Genomic DNA, 23,118 nt, shown 5'->3' on the forward strand with positions numbered 1-23,118 from the left:
GCAGCGGTTTGAGGTTTGGGTAGAAGACGGGTTGGGCTCTACCCTGATTGGTATTTAGGGTGCGGAATCGTACAGTAATAACCCTGTCACAGGGGCAGTCTTTAATGATCATTTAAACCAACGGTCATTAGAAGATGAGCCTGCATTGACGTGTCAGCTTCTCAAACGGCATTGGATCGAATGCTCCCTGACAGGTTGACACGACCTGTCAATCAAAGTTTTGCGCATTTCATTGGTTGTCGTTTTCTATGGGGGCCGCCATGACACCAAAATTTCCCCATCATCTTGCTTGGGACGGTGAAGCCGGGATTTCGCGACAAAAAAAAAACATTTTCAGAAATAACTTCAATTTTTTTCTGTGTGTACACATCCACTTCTAATTAGCTGCAAAATAAACTCGCTCCGCGATTATAATTTACGCGAAAATGACACGTCTCGCTAATGTTAGACTTAGTGAAGAATGCAATCCGAAGAAAATAGGAGGAAAGACGCCACTGACGCGTAAGAGTTTGCATTATATAATTGAATCGCATTTACATGCGTCTTTGCCCATTTTTGATTCCATCTGCTTCTGCTACGCGGTTAAAAGTTCATACCGGCAGCCAGCTGCGCACGAAGAAGCGGTTCTATAGACCGTTTACAGCAGCCAGTTGCTTAGGGCGCTAATAGATGGCGCCACAGTAGCCACGCCATTGCTTGCCTTCTGCGAGTGCCTGTGTGCCTTTGCCTATGTGAGTGCTTCCCACCTTTTTTGCCGCTGTGCTACAGTTCTGTGCGAAATCTGGAAAAGCAGAGGAAGGACTTGTTCTGTGATTGAGTGTAGAAACTGTGACTGAGATCTCATCGTGTGGGACGAAGCTGTTTGTTAAATTCACGAGCCGTGGCTATACAAAGACTGCCCGCGTTCCAGGTGCAATGCACGGGTTTCCACAAAGAGAGAAAAAGAAGCTGATTCGACAACGGTAGGTATCGAATCTTCAGAGGAAGAATTACAAAGCGGGAAAGCCAGCGAGGGTAAGTAATGCAGCCCTCAAAGTGGCGCAGTATTTCTGTGTGAGCCCCATACTCTGCTGTAGGCGTTGGCTGCTGCTTGTGAGAATAAACTTCCCCCATAGTAGCAGGGGTCACGTTCCTTGGAGTTGAATGGTTCCGTGTACATGCCTTGTCAGTGCACGAAGCACTCGTGAGCCCCTTGTCTGTCCCCTCTACAACCTTGATGAGCAGTGTACAAATATGACTGCACCTGCTGCACAAACCCGCTTTATATGTGCATGTTGCCGCCAAAGTGGGCCCGAAGCGGCTTCTCCGTACTACACGTTCTGCTCACTGTTTGTGTCGACCTGATGTCGGCCTTTAAAATTCATACACCATCGTTGCACTGGCACAGTACTACACCGACATGGCCGCTGTCAAACACCTTCGTTCCCTTTGCAAATTCTCTGTTCAGCGCAGGCTTTCCGTCTCCCTCTAGCTCGTTGATCATGTGGTTGTACACATCTGAAATCAACAGTAAAAGTATGCTACTTCACAACGACAACATAACAGCCCTTACATGCATATATGAGAAAGGTATATCTTTCTCAGGTAGTTGGTACCGCAACCCTTGCGATAAACAGCAAGAAATCAGGATCTTGCGATATTACATTATGAACGTACCCACAACGTAACGTATGCGCAACAAAAGAAGAGGAAAGAAAGAAGACGCCGAAATTTGTAGTAACTCGAGCATAGTGGGGCCGATCATGTGGAACGCACGAGGACAGAAATATCACTCCAATACCCCTGTCAGGCGTACTAATTTAGTGTCACTTTCGGTGAGTACACTTGCTGTGAATGTCATTCTTTCGGAGTCACACGGCATCTTTTAGTGACACTAAATGCAAAGTACACTTACGATGAAGTGAGTTCGCCGAACTCACTTCACTTTGCCTGCGACAATCAAGTACGTAGCCTCCACGGCAGGGATTGCGTAACAAAAAGCTTATTTTTGGAAAAGGAAAGAAACAACCCAATCGGAATATATTTTTGGACAAATTTGTTAAGACAGCGCTGATTTGTATAAGAAAGACAACGATTTTTTGGCGAGATTTACCTGTACTCTCGTTCACAGACTGCCCAGTAGGGTTCGTAATTCACTTCGCGGCAGCCATATTTGTTGGCATTGCAGGGTGGTTAAGAGCACTGATCTCTATAGTATAGGCTGGATCGCGCATAAGGTGCTCCAAAGCGTGGTCACCGGCCGCCATATTGGTGGGCCCAACGCATTCTGTCATCTGCATTTAGTTCGAGCGGGGCTGCCCGTATTTTTTAAAATTTCCCTTAAACTAAAGGGCATGTCATGCCAGTTTAAACCGCAATAAATACTCAAAATGAAATCGCTTCTTATTGTTTCCTATGGGAGCAGCCGGCGCCAGTGGGCCCTCCAACATGGCGGCCCGAATGCACGCCTCTCCCCCACGAGCCCGTCTCCCATGTGCGATCCAGCCTTTATACATAGAGATCAGTGGTTAAGTGTTACCGGCGAAATAGCGAAATACTCGCAGTGAAGCACTGAATAATGGAAGACAAAAAAGACAGGGCGTCGTGGTCTGAGATAGAAACCAATGCTATCAGAACATGGAAGGACCAAGCGAAACGCGAAAGTGTATGCTGACATCGCGGGCCAGTTGCACGCGCAAGACATAGTAAAGACCACCAAAGAGGTGAAGAAGAAGATTGAAAATTTGTCAAATAAAGACACTTGTGCTGGTTTGCAACAATTATATTTATGACGTTCAATCGACTTCAACTGCGAAGAAAATCTTTACGAAATGTTTCTGGCCGTAAGAAAAATGATTTTACCAAGAAATTATGTCGCACTCCCCGATGTTAGGTGGGAGTTCAAACTCGCCCATCGTCATCACCATGACTGCTTAGTGACACTTACTTATGCCGTGTAGCAAGAGCCTAGTGAAAGTGACATTACAGGACGGAGTGCACTTCAAATAGGCGACACTAAATTAGTACGTCTGACACGGAATTCATTGCAAAAAGTTTAAAATCGGGGAAAGCGTCTCTGGGTTGCACCGCCGTACTACGTGCGCCGTGCCAACAGGCAGTCGGAAGAGAAGGCAAGCAGAGGCTCGCAAGATCACGTGCGCTAAGATGGCGGCGCCCAGATAACTCTGCTGTAAACGGTCTATACCGCTCTCCCGGCCAATCGGTTCCTCTGGCAGCCATTTCTGCAGTTCCGGGTCTTCCCGACATGCCTCTCTCCATCGAGATGGCGTCGATAAAAGTGGCCGCAAAAAATCCATTGTTTTCCTGTGTCGGGAGGGATATCCGTTTCAATCCGAAACCAATCCAGTTTCCCCAACATACAGCGGCCCACTATAATGGATGAGCAGAGGTGGGGAAATTACTTTTATTTTGTAATGCATTGCCATTACTCATTACTTTTATAAACAACTAATGTATTACATAACTCATTACTTTTTTAAACTTAGTAATGCATTAGTAATGTCATTACTTTGTGGAAGTAATGTCATTAATCTGGCATTACGTTTACGTATTAAGACATAAGCACCAAACGTGTATCGCATGAGTTTTCTTCCTTGCTTTTTTTATTTTTATTCACTTATTTATTTTTATAGGCAGTATCCACCCGAGTATCCGCCCAAATCAGTGCCACTAAATCCCTGCAGAAACGAGGCTGATTGGTGGTTTGAAAAACCTGGATGCTCCCAACCTTCACATGGCGCAATGCGCATTCGACGAAAGTAATGAGTAATGCCACTCTGCATTACTCAGTCGAAATGTATTACCATTGCTCGTTACTCAAAAGTAATGTATTACTCCCCACCTCTGCTGGTGAGGTATAACTTTGGATAGCTTGTAATAACATGAAACAGTACTTCGGATGGTGACAGCCTGTCACTCAAAAAGGTGGATGAACCCCCGGTATAAGCAGGTGCCATTAATGGCCAGACTCCATTTTTTTATACACGGCTCTGCTTCGATGACCACTGGTTTCGATGGTCATTGAAGACCGCGCGTGTGACAAGAGTATAAGGCGGCAACCGCATGGAGCAACTTTTGCCAACTGAATGGGGCCAACGGAGCGCCAACTCAGCGTGAACGGAACGGTATCGATGCTATGCAACAGTATGGAGCAGAATGTCCACGTCGAGGTTGTCATGGTGAAGCGTCGCCCTAGCGTTTGCCAACGCTTGTTGCACGCGATGTGGCAATGCTTACTGCAATAAACTGCTGTACGCATTGTTTAGTAACATAAATGATATTTTAGAGGTTCTTGAAAAAGTGCGGTGTTAATGACATCTAGAAATCAGGTGTTTGTAAAAAAATTTGAGATACGAAGCTGTGGCGAAAATATCTTGACTGAGGTGGCAGGAGATTCTCGGTTCCTCTTTCATCGCGGTTGTGTATTGGAAGACCTCGAGGCTTGTTTTCAACGGAGATTTTATAATTAATCCGCGACCTGCTATATTGTAGTCGGTAACGCAGTATGGACTCGGAACATGACCTTCTCCTAATGAAGTCTATGATCCTACTCTTGAAAAAGAAGCGTCAACGCAGGAGAAAATTGTGGGTGAGACCGCCATGGCTCCATCGGAAAACGGAAGGCGAATATTGGACTGCGGTAAGCACAGGAATGACGTTAAGTTGCGCAATTGGTGCGCTGTCGTGCCAGTTTATATACAGTGATACCTTCTTTTAGATGAAAACAATGAGAGACAGCGGCGACGTTCAAAGTTTCGTCTTGTACTTTCGAATGACGCCAGACGTTTTCGACTACCTCCACGATCTGGTTAAGGACGACCTCACGAAGCAGCATGTCGTTCGGGAGCCACTGTCTTCCTACGAAAGGCTGGCCCTCACATTCCGGTACGTTAACCGGCAATAATACTTCTCAAGATGTCAATTCTTGCAAAGGTGTTCTTATTGTAATGGTGCTTATTAAATACACGATTATTGGGTTTTGTTGGCATATTTCAGATATCTGTCCTCTGGAATGGCGTTTAAAGATGTCGCCATGGCATACAGAGTTGGAATCGAGACAGCACGTGAAGCCGTGCATCTCACCTGCACGGCACTATGGAACAGGTTGAAAGACCTATACATGATGGTGAGCGTTACGTGAGCATGTGGTCAGCCTGTTAACTAATGGAAATAAAGCCTGTTTTCCATTCCTCACTTTTGCATTGAAACGCATGTCAGTCATGTTTTCTTTCTTCCTTTTCTTTTTTTCAGCCCCCAAGTGAATCAGAGTGGCAAGATACTGCACAGGGCTTTGGGGAAAGATGGAACTTTCCAAATTGCCTTGGTGCTGTCGATGGTAAACATGTTCGAATTGTTGCACCAAACAAGTCTGGAAGTACATATTTCAACTACAAGGTAATTAAACAGTTGTTCTGTCTTTTATTGACCCCGAGGTTCCGGATTCAATCCTGGTCAAAGACACCATCTTCCACAAAGGATGTTTAATACCACGCACCATGTTTCATTTCAGTGCTAGTTAGATCAGTGAGCAACATTAGTCCTCAGACTAGCACTATGGAGGCAGTCATGATCGTACTTGTCTCACTACAGATTATTAGCATCTTTCTTGAGAAAAGGAGTGAACAATTGAACAAGTCTGAACGGAAGCATGAACCTTTCAGCCTACATGAACATTTCAGGGGACCTACTCCATTGTCCTGATGGCAGTCGTCGACAGCCACTACAAATTTGTCCTCATCGATGTCGGTGCAGAGGGACGTCAAAGTGACTGCGAAGTATTGAAGTCCTCTGCCATTGGACGCCGGTACAGGCACACTCGGGCTACCTGGCCCGGTCAGGCTTCCCAGAGGAAATGTTGTAGTTCCCAATGTATTTGTGGGGGACGAAGCATTCCAACTGAGGCCTGATTTTCTCCGACCCTATCCAGGGCGAGACCTCTCCGTAGAAAAAAGGGTCTTCAACTTGAGATTGAGCCGTGCGAGGTGGATATGTATTTGCACATTTTTATGCGATGTATAAATATAGGAAACACTCCCCAAAACGACAGAATTGCATCCCATACAGAACCAAATTGCAAACTTTCGACCATGCAAGTCTGATTCCATGCTGCCATTTTTAGGGATGTCAGGTTACGGCCCACCTACAGAGCAAAATTTAGCAATGTGTATCTGAAAGCCTGTGTCTATTTGAGGCTCTTTACACAAATGTATTCAAATAATGGCTGACTTCAATTCAGTGGTGCATCTATCCAAAATCATGTAATTGAAAAATGTATTAATGATGTCTAGTTAATTAATTGTTCAGTAGCTCTATGAACTTTCTCAAAGGAAGTACTATCAAATTAGGCATCACAGTTGATCTTGAAATATAGATATGGAAAATGAAAGGGAAATTTTATTTTTTAGACAATTTTGAATTGTGTATGCTTGCTTAACTGTATATTGACATCTGTGTTAGGCTATGAATGAGTAGACATTTCAATATGCACTTCTTGTATTTATGCAGGCACTGCGTGAAAAACGCGTTTGGTATTCTTGCCTCACGGTGGAGAATACTGCTTACAACTATAAACTTGAGTGTGCTGAATGCAGAGAATGTCATCAAGGCAGTGTGCATTCTGCACAATTTCTTGGCGGAGCAGTGTGGTGTTCCTTCAGGTTTAGCCGACGAGGTGGATACACTTGGCAACGTCATTGAAGGAGGGTGGCATAGAGATGCCGGACAGTTTGTGGAACAACAGCGTCTACAGTGTGGTCACACGCGAAGCCACAGCTGCCAGGAGTAGAGAACTCTACACGAACTACTTTGTCAGCCATACAGGGCAGCTCGACTGGCAATGGGCACGTATTCATGCCCAGCGCCCCAGCTTATATGGACCGAACTGTGCAGTGTGCGCATTTTTTTAAATGATGTGCATTCAGATCACATGTATAATCAGGAATGAAAATATGCAACACATATTTGTGAGCAAGCAGTTTTTGTCTGATCACACTGCAGAATGCTTTGACATTTATAGTAAGTGTTACACACACAACACAGCAATTTCAGTGAAAGATTTATTTGAACAGTTTCTGGTGAAACCATAAGCATACGTTCACAAAGTCTTTATGAATGCTCAGATACAAACGCTTTTTGACATGAAATTATTTGTCATATTTCTTTAAAATCTGTAAAAGCTCTATTCGCATGTCCATAACTAGTTCACGAGGACACCTCCGCATGACCTCACATATCATGCCTGCAAACTGCTCATGCTCGTCTTGCCTTCGTCGGAGACGTTCGTTGATTAGAGAAAGGTAACCATTGGCCACCTCATCATCATCATTTTTTCGCCTCCGTTTTCGGCCAGACTGAGCAGGGCCTCTACTAGACGTGCATGGAAAGCCTACGCTTGATGTTGGCGTGGCTAATGCCTGCTGTGCTGTATTATGGCAGGGTGCGGGAATTAGGGTTGAAGATTCGGGAGGAAACGAAGGAACACTAGGATGGATTGCATGAGATGGAGATGGGGACTCTGTTTGGGAGGGCAGTGCAGAAGAGTGTGCCTGAGAGTGGTCTGTACGGCTCTGGTCTGTACCACCAAGGAACAGGGAATCTGAGAGCACAGAGTCGTCGTCATGTGTGTGGTAAAATGAATCCATGATCGCCGGCACTGTCTCAGCAGATGCCACACTGTCCCTAGGTGGCTGCTGCACAGGGGCCGTTCTGAGATTTTTGCATATTCTACGGCAGAAGAGAGGTAAAAAAAAAACATTGTCAGTGCAAATAGAGTAAAAGTATGTTTGATTTCAAGCTGCTTAAGTCACTGTCTAGAACACACACAGGCAGTGCAGTATTCACGTAAGTGCTGCATTCAACGAACCAAACACTACGACACAGCTATAAATGTGCTAAAACTTAGTTTTCCTCAATACTGACTGCATTGCTTCAGAAGATGGTGCAGCATCCCTAAGTGGCTGCAGCACACCAGGCGTTGTCAGGTTTCCAGATGTTCTAAAATAAAAGCAAAACAAGATATCGTCAGAGAAAGTAGTATAAAAGTGAAAAATATGTTTTATTGCATATCATACCCAACCGTGACTTCTGTTTGGCACAGAAGAACTGGCAGTACCGCACTCAACACCAAATAGACAATCAGAGCTAATGCAGAGTCTACATTGTGTGTGGTAAAAGGAAACAGTGATCGATGGCATTGTCTCAGCAGATGCCACACTGTCCCTAGGTGAGTGCTACACAGGAGACATTAAGACATTTTTACATATTCTACAGCAGAAGAGAGGCAAAAAACATTATCAGTGCAAATATAATAAAAGTATGTTCCATTTCAAGCTGCAGAAGTTACTGTCTGGAACACAGGCACTGCAATATAAACATAACGGTCTCATTCAACAAACCATGCACCAAGACAGAGCTATAAAAACTCAGTTTTCCTCAATACTGACTGCATTGTTTCTGAAGATGGAGCAGCATCCCTGAGTGGCTGCAGCACACCAGGCATTGTCAGGTTTCCAGATGTTCTAAAACACAGACAAAGCAAAATATTGTTACAGAAATTACAATAAAAGTGAAAACATGTGATGTTGCATGCCATACCCAAGTGGCGACTCTGTCTGGAACAGAAGAGCTGACGTGTCAACATAAGCTTTGCACTCAACACCAAATAGACAATGAGAGAGCTAATGCGCCGATACTGACTATCAATACTACAAAAAAAGGAAAAAAATGTAAAGGAATACATACAGTACACCACAAAACTATTGAAGTACATGCAGAACGGTATACCTTCTGGTGATGCACACATCTTTCAGAAAAAATAACTGGGCAAAAGAACGCCACCAGTCTTCATGCGGCTGGATCTCACAGTCTTCGTATGAAGAACCGCTGCGCTTCTTCAGTTTAATATCCGTAAACTTCTTTCTGAAGTTGTCCCGCAGCGATTTCCAACGCTTTTGAACAGCATCAACTGCGCGTACGAACAATTCGCACCAAAAAAAGACAGAAAAAGAGAATAAGTTACACATCAATTCGGAGGAAATGTTGCCTTATGAGTGTCTCTAGCAATGCTCACCAAAGAAATATCAGACTGCATTTTTGTTACCGTTATTTCCTCACACATTGCCGATTCGCCATGTGCCACAAATAATATTTTGAAGTTTCATTTACTCACCTTCGCCTTGCACACATCTTGCCACCTCCTGCCAAAGGATATATTTTAAGTTGATGCCCTTATATTGAACAAGTTTGACGTTCCAAAGGGGTGGCCTCCTTGAAACCTCCGATATTAATATATCAACGTCTGGCCGTCTATCAGCGTGACTGGCCATCTGCGTGTCCTTCTAGGAGGCAAGCGAAGAGGGCAAAGACCGAAAAAAAAAAGGGGGGGGGGTCACAGGCATGTTGACAGGTGACTTTGTCACGTGCTTGTAGCATTTCCTGTGAAGCGTGTTTTCATTGGCGCACATGGTTCCGTCGGGTGGCGTCACTTCCTCTCCTCAGACTAAATATCTATCCTTGGCAGAAACCGGCTCTTCGGTCGGTCGCCTATTGTTCGCTTAGTAGGTCACCGTTCCTTTCAAGTTCTACTGCCATTCAGTTGGCAAAAGTGCTCCATGCGGTTGCCGCCTAAGAGTCTGTAGTGACTGGGATGAGTGCATTATGGTGACGGTGACATTTCTCCGTACGTGACCTTCGGCATAGCCAGTGCATCCGTGCATTCCTTCACGCCGGCTCTCGGTTTAGTCGTAGTTGTCGTTTGCAAAAAGAAAAAAAAAAAGAACAGGAACAACGTTCCAAAAGTTCAAAAATCATCCAACCTGTCGATCAGGACATCTTCCGGCGGTTGGTCTGGTTGCTGAGGGGCGTGACGCAACAGTTCGGGGCGTCGGGGGTTTCCACAGCGGCGGAGACACCTTCATTGACACAGGCGTCATCTGCCTTTACCTTATGTAACTGCCATCGCTGTTTTGTCCCGCGATGTATCGCTGGCATTGCGCATTGATGGCAGAGGAGGCAACGTTCTTCTTCAGTGTGGAGCATTGGAGGTGTCTGTTCGTATGGGTGAATCACCTGAAGGGAGCGACGACTCTCGAGGTATCATCCCGTACATAGAATACGGGGTTGTGACGATCATTTCGTTCAGAGGCTCATTGCACCGTCGGAGGCTCAGGGCTGTCTGCAACAACTGGCCACGTAGCAACAGATCTCTGAGACGACAGAACAGTTGCGCGCCCTCGAGATGAAGGTGCTCGAATAGGCCGTGATCGCCTCGGACGTCCAAATGGCGCTGGCTGAACAAAGTCACGGGACTGAGGCCTCTAACGGAGGACATCTCCTACGCTAAAGGAAAAACGCAATACGGTGAGAGGACGACCTCAAGGGGTGTGAGTGCCCGTAAAGGTACTCCCCTCAACATTATACTGGAAAACTGTGGAGCAGAAATCGCATTGAAAAAGACCCACTACGCAAGACCGCTAGGGTTTAGTAACTGGGAAAGTGCGGGCACGTGCACTGCCTGCGGGGACGCAAACTGTAGCGACTGAAATGTCCGTGAGCGGCGTCCTGCTTCAGGTCCTGAAGACGAGGTTGGAGGCCTTCCCCTTTGCCCTCGGGGTGTCGGGATTGCTAAGTTTTTTCTCGCCCGTTCTACAGCAAAGACGCCTTTAGCTGAGGTCGTAGGAGCAGTCACTTACCTTGAAGATGCCACCACAAGACAGCACACAATATTGGACCCATATCGTCTTATCGTTGGCGATACGGGTCCAATATGGGACCTGTATTGCCAGGGTTTCCTTCATATTGGCTCAAACTTGGTAATAGGGGCCCATATATTGCCAAGCTTGAGCCAATATGGAGGAATTGGGAAACCCATATGGGGAAAATCCTGGCAATATGGGCCCCGTATTGCCCGTGTGCATCCCATATTGACTGAAAATGCAGAAAATGGTACGTACCCATGTTGTACCTAAACAGCACAGAAAGATTGAACATCGAAGTGTGCGAAATGACCAATTCAATACGTCGTTATATCAAACAACTTCTAGCAGATGTACGTGGAAATCCCACTCTAGCATTCAGTGCACCTCAGCAACTCAAGTTTCCACCTGATGCAAACAGCCGCCATCTTGGTCCGCGCTGCCAATGCCAATCGGTCGAACCGACTGAGGGTGTGGTCGTTTGAGTGAAATCATGCCTCCTACAACTAATGCGCTTGCGCGACACTCGGATCGAACGTTTTATATGGGCTAAAATGCCGCTGGTTCCTCTAATGACAACAGAACTGCAGCAGGCCAAGTAAACACAATGTTTGATGGGAAGGGATGTCTGTTCTATAACACTAGATACTTTCAATGTACTGCAGACAGTGTGAGTTGCTGAAGTGTTGTACCCTAGGAGCGGGTTGGAAATTTTTGGTTCATACACTATCGCAATCCCAATCAAGGCTTCTGATGGATGTTTGGCATTGGCAGTTCCGTTGGACTGCCTGGGTTCCTCAGCAAGACGGGCGTAGCACCTGTTCTTCGTTTCTAGGGTGATGTAGTGTTGTTTTTGCTCTGCTATGCAACGTCGATGAATAAGAAGATCTGCAGAAATGAAAAAGCAAACAGAAGAGAGAAGTAATATCAGTGGTGGATATGAAACCGGATAATGCTTTGTTATTGCACGGACTTCCCGCTGGTGTTATCACGGAAGTAGTGGAGCAATATGGGCCAAATGGGTTTGCCAATATGGGCAGCCCATATTGGACAAATATTGGTAATCTTGGCAACCCATATGGGACCAATATTGGACCAATATTGGCGTGTTGCTTGGGGTCCAAACTATCTGAGAGCGAAGCTGCAAAGCCGCGAAGCGCATCACAAAGCAGGTAATGTTCCGATATTCACGGTTGTACAGCCAAGCCTTGTCCAACCTTGCAACGTCCAGTTTCTCCCGAATCGTCCGATCTGCAACGCCCAGTCGACTTCGGAGGTCCACAGCAAACCATGAGTAAGGAGGCCGGGTACTGCCATATCGGAGGCCCACACAATTCTCCACTGGAAAAGGTGCCTCTCATCCCAAGTTCAGGAACGCAGAGGTGAAGCCTGTGGATCTGTTGACCCTGTAGCGAACGCCAGTTCAGTCAGGCGTAGCTCCCGGTCACTGCGGTGCTGGCTGGTCAAAGCAACCAACACCATTTTCAGGTTCCGATCAACACGTTCGGTAATGTTTGCTCGAGGGTGATACGGGGAAGTCTTCTCGTGCTGTATGCCTATGACAGCGAAAGAATTTGAAAGCACCTCAGTTGCGAAGTAGGTTGCGTCATCTGCGATGAGCTGAGCAGGAAACCCGAACCGGCAAAAGTTGTCCAGTAGTCTCCTCTAGGACTATCACATATATCACAAGCAAGAATTTGCCAACGTCTATTGCTCTGAACCGGCTGCAAGTGCCAAGGGGATAAACCACCACGAGGGTTTGCTCTTTGGCATACGGGACAAGTACGGATTTACTTTATTACATCCTGCCTCATTCCAAACTTATCCCATGTCGCAACACGTCATAACTTTTCATAAGTTTTCTGCTGTAACCTGCCAAGGCCAAGCCATGATAGTAATGTATGAAAGACTTACGCAACTTTGGTGGCATCATGACTCTGAATGGGGATGAGCCGTCGTCCTCATCCGCCTGGGGTATGTACCTGAACAGGATGCGATCCTCGTCCGGCAGATAGGGGTCGTGCCGTCTGTCACTCGTTCCGGTGCCAGCCGACTCGCGCTCAGCTAACCATTGGGACACCCGCTGACAAAGGCCGTCCGCTGTCTGAGCGTCTAAGAGCTGCTCTCTGCTAGCGGCGTGCCCCAAAACGGAGATACATATCGTGTCACATGTGCTGCTGCCAGGAGTTGAGAAGGCGCTTCGGTGCCTTCCACTCCCCCATCCGGTGGAGGCGGACGGGTTAGTGCGTCTGCTTCCACGTTCATCGAGGCCCGCCTGCACGAATTCTGCAAAGGACTTATCTGCATGCCGAGTACGATTATGTAGCTCATCCAGGATATGGTATTCGTAATCCAGGGGAAGGAATTCGCCCTTAAACCATTTCTGGAAGTTCTTAACGGACATAAGCCTCGACTGCAGTCGAAGCCAGGCAAGCGATTAAGGCCAATCGAAGCCAGTCGATCACGGCAACCTGTAGGATACTTTGCATCAGGACTTCATCTGATATTTTCATACCAGTCTCATAGGCTGTAAAATCATCTAAGATGTGTGCGACAGACTTTTTTCGGTACACCCCGAGAAGGTATATAGCGACCGGTTAATTCATTCGCTTATGCCTGGAGCGGCGAAACCCACCTGGCATCAAGGCGTTGTGCCACCAACGGCCATGGCTCCGTCATACGTGACACGAGTTCTACCGTTATAGTGGGGTCTAATTGCGGCACTGCAGGTGCCGGAGTTGGATTACCTTGGTACGGAGGCACTGCATGTGCCTCGTTATCCCCGGCTGGTCCTGTTGGCTCCGCCAGCGCCGAAGCGCTGCGTGCCAGCCTCTCCTCCGAACGGGACCGCTGCTGCACAGGGCACTTCCATCCAATCAGGACGTTGTATCCGCCGGCCGGCGAACGCTGCATCAGCACCGCTTCTCGGACACCGGGCGGGATCTACAAACACTTAAAAGAACGAAACAAAGCAACAGCGAAACAGAGCAGAAACTGCTGACTAAAAAAAAAAAAAGAAACACAGTACTGCGCCTACAAACAACAAAAGCAACCAGGCCATATACTGAATAAAAATAAAACCTGTCCCCCGTTAACAATAGCAGAAAAGACCGCAGGAAAGAATACAAACAAAAACGTGCTGCAAGTTCCCCGCGGCAGACCACAGGAGCTGTGACCCGAAACGTTGGGCGCCAGCTGTGGGAACCTTAATTCCACTATTTAGGCGAAGCCCGTCCGTTCCGTTTTAGGGAAGACACTGCAAGCGAAGAAGCAGCAAACAACAAAGGCTTAATTCATGACTTAGAACAATCCGCAGAACAGACAACTCTCAGACGCCCACCAAGACCAGGAAAAAAGGCTCTCCATCATGAGAAGATGTGGGTTCGAGTCCTACAGCTGGCCATAGTGGGCATTTTGGTGAAACCTCACTCGCCCTAACCCTCACGGCCCTCACGGGCACATGCCCTCACTCGCCCTCACCCTCACCGCCCTCACGAGCACATGCGCTCACTCGCCCTCACCCTCACCGCCCTCATGAGCACAGGCCCTCACTCGCCCTCACCCTCACGGCACTCACAAACGAAAACCCTCACCCATGAGGATCTTACCCTCATAGGGTCTCCTGTGAGTCCGCTCATGAGGCTGTGCCCCTCATGAGACCTCCTGTGAGTGCACTCATGAGGTCTGAGGGGCGCCAGGTCTCTGTGAGTGAAGTCACTGGTGAGGCCTGAGGTGTGTGAGGTCAGTATGAGGGCATTCAGAAATGAGGTCAAACGACGCATACCAGACGTGCGCAAATTAAATTATGAAGGCATTGATGATATGGTTCCAGCGACACAACTAGAGGCTGTGTGCACTTTAACGGCTGGTGTGCACGCATTTAGCAATTTCGTCTACGTCGCGCTGGAAACACAGCAAAGCGTCCTGATCTGACTCATTACTTGGTGATATGGTTCCAGTGACCCAACTACCGGCAGGGTGCACTTCAAAGGGCTGGAATGCCGGTTTTTAGAAATTTTGTCTACGTCTCGCTGGGAACACAGCAAATCGTCCTGAGCTGACTGATTACTCGGTGATATGGTTCCAGTGACCCAGCTACCGGCAGTTGTGCACTTTAAAGGGCTGGTGTGCCCGTTTTTAGCAATTTCGTCTATGTCGCGCTGGGAACACAGCAAAGCGTCCTGAGCTTACTGATTAGTTAGTGATATGGTTCCAGTGACGCAACTACCGGCAGGGTGCACTTTAAAGGGCTGGTGTGGCCGTTTTTAGCAATTTCGTCTATGTCGCGCTGGGAACACAGCAAAGCCTCCTGAGGCTTACTAAAAACGTGCACACGAGCCCTTTAAAGTGCACCCTGCCGGTAGTTGGGACGCTAGAACCATATCACGAAGTAATCAGTCAGCTCAAGACGCTTTGCTGCCTTCCCAGTGTGACGTAGACCAAATTGGTACAAACGGGCACACCAGCCCTTTAAAGTGCACACTGCGTGTAGTTGTGTCGCTGGAACCATATCACCAAGTAATCCGTCAGCTCAGGACGCTTGGCTGTGTTTCCAGCGCGACGTAGACGAAATTGATAAAAATGGGCACATCAGCCCTTTAAAGTGCACACTGCGTGTAGTTGGGTCGCTGGAACCATATCACCAATTAATCCGTCAGCTCAGAACGCTTGGCTGTGTTTCCAGCGCGACGTAGACGAAATTGCTAAAAACGGGCACACCAGCCCCTTAAAGTGCACACTGCGTGTAGTTGGGTCGCTGGAACCATATCACCAACTAATCCGTCAGCTCAGAACCCTTGGCTGTTTTCCAGCGCGACGTAGACGAAATTGCTAGAAACGGGCATATCAGCCCTTTAAAGTGCACACTGCGTGTAGTTGGGTCGCTGGAACCATATCACCAACTAATCCGTCAGCTCAGAACGCTTGGCTGTGTTTCCAGCGCGACGTAGACGAAATTGCTAAAAATGGGCACATCAGCCCTTTAAAGTGCACACTGCGTGTAGTTGGGTCGCTGGAACCATATCACCAACTAATCCGTCAGCTCAGAACGCTTGGCTGTGTTTCCAGCGCGACGTAGACGAAATTGCTAAAAATGGGCACATCAGCCCTTTAAAGTGCACACTGCGTGTAGTTGGGTCGCTGGAACCATATCACCAACTAATCCGTCAGCTCAGAACCCTTGGCTGTTTTCCAGCGCGACGTAGACGAAATTGCTAGAAACGGGCATATCAGCCCTTTAAAGTGCACACTGCGTGTAGTTGGGTCGCTGGAACCATATCACCAACTAATCCGTCAGCTCAGAACGCTTGGCTGTGTTTCCAGCGCGACGTAGACGAAATTGCTAAAAATGGGCACATCAGCCCTTTAAAGTGCACACTGCGTGTAGTTGGGTCGCTGGAACCATATCACCAACTAATCCGTCAGCTCAGAACGCTTGGCTGTGTTTCCAGCGCGACGTAGACGAAATTGCTAAAAACGGGCACACCAGCCCTTTAAAGTGCACACTGCGTGTAGTTGGGTCGCTGGAACCACATCACCAACTAATCCGTCAGCTCAGAACGCTTGGCTGTGTTTTCAGCGCGACGTAGACGAAATTGCTAAAAACGGGCACACCAGCCCTTTAAAGTGCACACTGCGTGTAGTTGGGTTGCTGGAACCATATCACCAACTAATCCGTCAGCTCAGAACGCTTGGCTGTGTTTCCAGCGCGACGTAGACGAAATTGCTAAAAACGGGCACACCAGCCCTTTAAAGTGCACACTGCGTGTAGTTGGGTCGCTGGAACCATATCACCAACTAATCCGTCAGCTCAGGACGCTTGGCTGTGTTCCCAGCGCGACGTAGACGAAATTGCTAAAAACGGGAACTTCAGCCCTTGCAGTGCACCCTACCGGTAGCTGGATCGCTGGAACCATATCACTAGTGACTTCATAATTTGCCCACGTCTCGTAAGCGTCATTTCACCTCATTTCTGAATGCACTCATACTGACTTCACACCCCTCAGGCCTCACCAGTGACCTCACTCACACAGACCTGGCGCCCCTCAGACCTCATGAGTGCACTCACAGGAGGTCTCATGAGGGGCAAAACTTCAAGAGTGCACTCACAGGAGACTTCGTGAGAGTAAGACCTCATGAGTGCACTCACAGGAGACCTCATGAGGATTATGAATCTCATGAGTGCACTCACGGATGGCCTGATCGCGGACTTGCCCTCACTCACCCTCACCTCAAAGGCGTGAGGTGAGGGTGAGGGGCACTCATGAGGGCCCTCATGAGTGAGTTCGCCCAGCTATGCAGCTGGCTAACCTTTTCAGTGACTTTCATCTTTCATCGCTCTCCATCAGCCACCCCTTTTTGGGCGAACATGCCCCCCTCTCCCACACACGCGACTTCCCAAGCAGCACAATGTACTGAAAGTCGAGTGCATTAGGGGTGGACGGTATGTGTCTTATCAATGTTCTCTAGTTTCATGAATCTGTTCAAGGCCTTTCATCTACCCGTCCACACCTATTGCACTCGACTTTCAGTGCATTTTGCTGCTTGGGTTAGTGTCATACACAGAAAGGAGGGTGCCTCAGCAAAGCTAGCGATAAGCGATGAAAATGTTCCCCACAAAGTGTTAGGAGGAAGGAAAATAGCTATATCTCAGCCATCTGATTATACAGGCTTTGTATACGGTTCATAGGGCTACGGTATCAATTGTTAGATACTTCAAAAATCAAAGGCGTTGGCAAAGCATCTTACGGAAGCATAAAAAGGAAGGGATTGAAGAAAAAGTGGACAAGTGGATCCATGCACACATTAGAAATATAATGTCACGCTACATACGCCTCTGATTTAAAGGAACTGTCGCATCAGTCGCAGTCGATTGCCATACTATGGTGATGTTTTATTTCGCGTTCATCACTGATCATAACGCCGAAAATCGCTCGCAAATTGATGGTGTTACTTCTCTGCGGTTTGATGAAACGTATGGTGTGGTGAATGGGCCCGTTCAGCTCACGGTAAGCTGGTCCACACTGGTGTGGGGAGCATGGTGGGAAACATTTAGGCGTAAGCCCAAACGCTGGTTTAGAACGTGGTTTTGCTGCATGGATGTTATGGGCTGCCAGGGACGTCGCCAAACCAGACCGGGTACCGCACAGGGTAACTGGATCCGTGTCCGATGGATGGCAGAACCGACGGAGGATTACCGGAAGATGCGCAAGCGATGCATGGAGGAAGAAAACACAAGGAGCGGCTCTTCGCGCCAGACTATAGCGTAGCCGCCCTCTAGCGGTTGCTCCAGTCAAAATTGCCGTTACGTCCTGTCTACCACGTGATCCCCTCTAAAGTTTCTGTTTCGCACGGCTTTGTTTCTCGCGCTGCTCTCCGTATGATTTTGCTTTTCGAAAGTAACTTATTGTGAAAATGTGAGCCCCATCGTAGAAACGACGTATGGTAATGTGTTTCTGTCACGGATGCGGCTGTCATTGAACTGAAAGCACTCCTGTCACGGGAACACGTTTGGTTCGTAAATACACGGTCAGTTTTTTTTTAGCTAGCTGTGTGATCGAGTCATCTCGAATTGTTCGTTTGGGACCTGACACTGTGCCTCAGATTCATTTCATGTGCTCTGTTGTTGCACAAATCTTATTAATAGTGTTCTGAGTACGGCATTCTTTACCACTTAATCAAGAAACGTACATACGTTGGAAGTCACCGTTGCCACCCGTGATGTTTCCGGTCCCGCGTATTCCTTTTGCATTCTGCGCACTGCCTTCTAATACTAGAGTAAATATTCGAAAATACAGATGTAACGTACGAGCACGCGTTCAACGTAATACTGCCATCTGAACTGTGACACAACTACAGCTCGCGTCGTCTGCTCTGGTGGCGCCGTGCTGTATGGAAGGTCACGTGAGCGGTCACGTCGTAGACAGGAGCATCCCAGAATGCAATGCGAAGCCGGCTACGCTCGCCCCGATGGAAAACTGCCGGAAGGGCCGCTCACTGTGTTTCCTTCCTCCATGGAGCGATGCGATAGCCGGAGAGGACTCTGGAGCGCAGTGGAAGTTGAAGACCCCCAAGGTGCGCGACCATGGGCCTGGGCCCGCAACAAGCTGCCGTTCCTTCCTCGTGAAGCCAACCTGCACCTTTCCTCGAGCAACACCTGCAAGGCACTGTCCCGGCTCCTCCTCTGCCTCCTTCTTCCAGCGCTATCATGCACCGCAGCGCCACGACATATGGCAAAAGCAGACAACGGGTAATGAGATGATTCCGGAATTCCATCTCTGGAAGTAGGAGAAAACGTCATCTGGACAAGGCCAGTCAATGAGCGCGGAAAGTCTGCGATTGACATGAAAATTTTTCTGATGGACCGCCAGAAAATTTGATGGACCATCGAAATATTCTGATGGTATCTAATGGACCATCAAATCCACCCTGATGCTTCCTGGTTGACCACCAAGCCGCCCTTGGTGGCACCTGAGAGACCAGCAGACCGTTCCTGTTGGTGCCTAATGGACCAGCAGCCTATCATTGGTGGTACCTAATGGATCGTCATATTTCCGTTGATGATGTCTGGTGGACAACTAGATTGCATCTGATGGTGCTGGTGAGCTCCTTCTGCCACTCTGCGTCGCCGCCTTGCACATTCATCCACGTGTATAGGACTAAGTAGTTCCCAGGATTTTTAACTATTTATACACGCTAAAAGCTCCAATATACACCTCCATGATGACATAAAATAGGTGCAGTCTGTAACTCATTCGCCCTCAACCACCACACGCATTTTATCGGTGAACATATTTCATTCTGTCGGACCCTTGTACCTTTACGCCATTTCCTCTTTCACGTCGGCGTTCTCCTGTTCGCAACAGATGTGGTTGAAAGTTGTCAAGTTGGCTGAGACGTTGGATGGAATAAGTGAAACTCGGTGTGCAAAGGTATTGATACTTTTCGGAAGGTTCTTCGGACTGAACGCATTTGGTAGAAAACCAATACACACGGACGCCAGAGATGTTTCTGAATACGGTAAGGCTTAACACGACCGCTTCACAGTCACTCATAACCTTTGTTCGAGGGAGTCGGTTGATTGAATTGTGTATTATTTTCAGTCTGCATTCCATCTTGACTAGTAATGAAAAGTGTAACAAGTACGATCGACCAATTATTCCGAAACCCAGTTGAGCTCATGCTATTCTGTCTGCAATGAGTCATTGACGACGCGCGTCTATCTCTCTTGCAGTTCCGCGCCGCGGAGACGTTGATATGTGATGTATTAGGAAAGAGTATTACGTAGCTCCCCGTTGACACCTGGACTTTCATTACTCTATCATTAAAATTACGTCCTTTCCACATGTGACTGAAGCTGTACGGTCTTGCTTTGGAGATATACCACTGTTCGGCCACCGCAGGCCTGGTGGACCATCGACTATGAGGCCTGATGGATGAGCTATCAACCATCAGTATTGATAGGCCATCAAATCTGGTGGGTTTCTTGACCCTGATGGCTTGATGGACCATTAGGTTGATGAACCATCAACCTAATGGTCCATCAAGCCATCATTTGATAGTTGATTTTAGTTTTAGTTCTTCAGTTAATTTTAGTTTGCTTCATTGAGGTTTATTTCATAAATTTGTATGCATGATACGGTGAAGAATTGCAATAATTCGGGTCCTGCGGTACCGGAATTATTACCGTAAATTATTGTCGTTTCCGTTTCTGTTTCAATTATACTAACTGTGCGATATCAGTTTCTGTTTCTGTTACCGTTACCTGCTATATTTCCGGTATAATACCGTTTCCGTTTCTGTTACCGTTTCTGTTACACTTTCCTGGTGCAAACCGTTCTATTTTGCAGCTTTCCGCTTCGTATCCACATCTGTTCTACGGTTATTCGCTTCCATTCGAATATCCAAACCGGCTATTCGCTTCGTATTCGCTTCGGTCTTCAAAAGACTATTCGCACGGCCAGTGGCGTAGCCACGGGGGGGCTAGGGGGGTCGAGCCCCCTCTACTTGCCACGGGCCGACCCACGCAAATCGTGCAAATCTGAAGAGAAAATAATATATGGGACGGGGTACCAATGCGACGATCGCGAAAGTTCTTGCAGTTCCTGCGTCTGTCTACACTCTTGAATGGATTTCAAAGTATGAGTGTATCAAGGTACTTCCAATCTGGTGACAGGGACTCATTGGTAATAACTACCCTACATGTAATCACATAGTGAACGTTCAAATCAGTCTAGATTTGCATGCCTTATCTTGCGGTGTACGCAATAGCCAGCTGGCAATAAAATGTGTGTGTTGGCGGACCCAGCAATAGCGGGGGAGGGGGGGTGAAAGTGGACGGGCTTTGGTATCGAGCCCCCGCTACCTTGGAGGTCTGGCTACGCCACTGCGCACGGGTGTAACCACCGCAAAATTTTCTTTTTGATCCGCATGAAACTAAACTAAGCCGATCCAAGTCCTACAGCTCAGTTAGTACACGATCTCCCAACTCCAACGTAGCCTCACCTGCACTGGACATTTGTGCCGGCTGCATTTGTGCCGGATCCGTCTGCTAGACGTATATCCTCTGTAATCATTTGACGCGACATTCGCAATGAAAGGAAGCCGCTCAACGGAGAATGAGCGGGGGCCGCAATTGGAACCAATCTAGTTACCAATGTACGCTAGCTACGACACAGCCTACCCCTGCGCGTGACAGACGGTGAACAAGAAGAGAGGTCACGTGACAAGACAAGTAAGGGAGAAACTAGTAAAGACGTATCCCCGCGTGCATTGGATATATCGCGTCGGGGGCTGACGCCTTTGTTGCACAGAAAATGAAATGCCACTTCCAGCGAAATGTCACTTCACGCTGAATGTCGTTCTTCCGCTGCTACAGTCGGGAAAATACATACATATAAGACAATGTGCGAAAAGGACGCTTTTGGAAGCTGATTTGCTTTCCTTCTGACACGAAATGCATCCTCTCGGATGCAGTCAAAGCGGCAACGGCAAAAAAAGAATGGTAATGAGAAAAAGCGTGCCAAGTGAAACTTGCCAGTGGATATACGTTTTGTGCGTTCATTTATTTTTTAGACTCAAAAGGACGACTTCAGCCAATTTACCCTCGCAGAACTGCCGTTCCTTGCAGTTAGATTCAGTCTTGGGAAAAGTTACTTGTTATAGTTACAATTACCCGAGCCAAGAAGTAGTTAAGTTATACCTACCGTTACATCGCCAAAATAATAGCTACTTAAGTTACAGTTACTTAAGTTACAGTTACAAATGACAGTTACGTTCAGAAAATTTAGTACTGAAGATGATGTATCAAGTTTTATCGCAGAATTACTTGTAATTCACATGTCTGTACGTATTGCACTTAAGGAGCAGCGGCTCGAAGTTCGAATTATTGAGTTTGCCTCTCTTAATTGCGAAAATATCTCGGCCCACGCTGAAAAGCCGCTCAACTGGGACGCTGGAGGGAATGCCGGTATTATATTTAACGAATATTCTTCTAATAATTGGAAAATCATTCAGGGCAGCTAGGGTGCTGCGTGAGAGAACTGATGCTGCGGCTGTCTTCTTTACACCTCTCGAGTGTACAGTTCCCCGAGGTACAGTTCTTCTTTGTCCCGTCCTCATTTTCGTTGTTCTTTCGCGTGTAGAAACTCAAGGCGGTCGTATGACACATGCTTCTTTTCGGTGGCAGCCTAGGGTGTGCCACGTTTATATTCTTCAAAGATGGTAGTCCTTATTATTTTAGAGTAAGTAACTATAGTATAACCGCAGAGGCGGTCAAAAGGTCGTTAAAAAGTGAGAGAAGAAAAATGAAGTGTCATGCGCGGTGGCTCAGAAATGCAAAATCTGCGATTTCGAAAAGCAGTAACTAGTTACCCAGAAAAGTACCTAGTTACACTTAAAAGAATTATTTCCAGTGCCAGTACCTAGTTGCAGTCAATAGTTACATTTTTTATAACTAGTTACTTGTAACTGAGTCAATTCCCAAGACTGGTTAGATTTAATGCCAGGTTTCACATTGGCCATGTTTCTTGTGGAGGATGATTTGAACCTGTGTATCATCACCCGGGAGTTCGTGCAAAATGCATATTCTTAGGTGCGTTCTAACGAATCCTCTGACGTTTCTCCACACGCTGCCGATCATAACGACACAATTTTACAACGTATCGCGTATCATATAATTGCGTACTTCGGCGCCGTTTCAAATTTTTTTCAACGTTTGCCGTTCCTCCTATTTTCGCACTGCTAACATTATTTCTCAAAGGGAGGTCATCGGTCCAAAACCCGTGTTCAAGCTACACGACTACTACGCTGCTTTTAGGCTGATTCGTGCTACGCAGTCTCTGGTTTAGGCAAAATCGCTAGCATCCAGAACATTTCGAAAACACAACGCGTGAAAAGCAGCCTGCGCGGGTTAAAGTTATGCTTGATA

General features: G+C 47.2%; 1 protein-coding gene across 1 annotated transcript; it reads left to right on the plus strand.

Moving 5' to 3' along the window:
- Positions 1-4,726: 4,726 nt before the first annotated feature.
- Positions 4,727-6,784, plus strand: LOC135370546 (uncharacterized). Its single transcript, XM_064604329.1, has 5 exons — positions 4,727-4,884; positions 4,996-5,125; positions 5,251-5,394; positions 5,679-5,803; positions 6,505-6,784. The coding sequence occupies exons 1-5, from the start codon at positions 4,727-4,729 to the stop codon at positions 6,782-6,784; spliced, it is 837 nt and encodes a 278-aa protein (XP_064460399.1).
- Positions 6,785-23,118: the final 16,334 nt, after the last annotated feature.

Source organism: Ornithodoros turicata, chromosome 10 (assembly GCF_037126465.1).
Source record: "Ornithodoros turicata isolate Travis chromosome 10, ASM3712646v1, whole genome shotgun sequence".
Lineage (NCBI taxonomy): Eukaryota > Metazoa > Arthropoda > Arachnida > Ixodida > Argasidae > Ornithodoros > Ornithodoros turicata.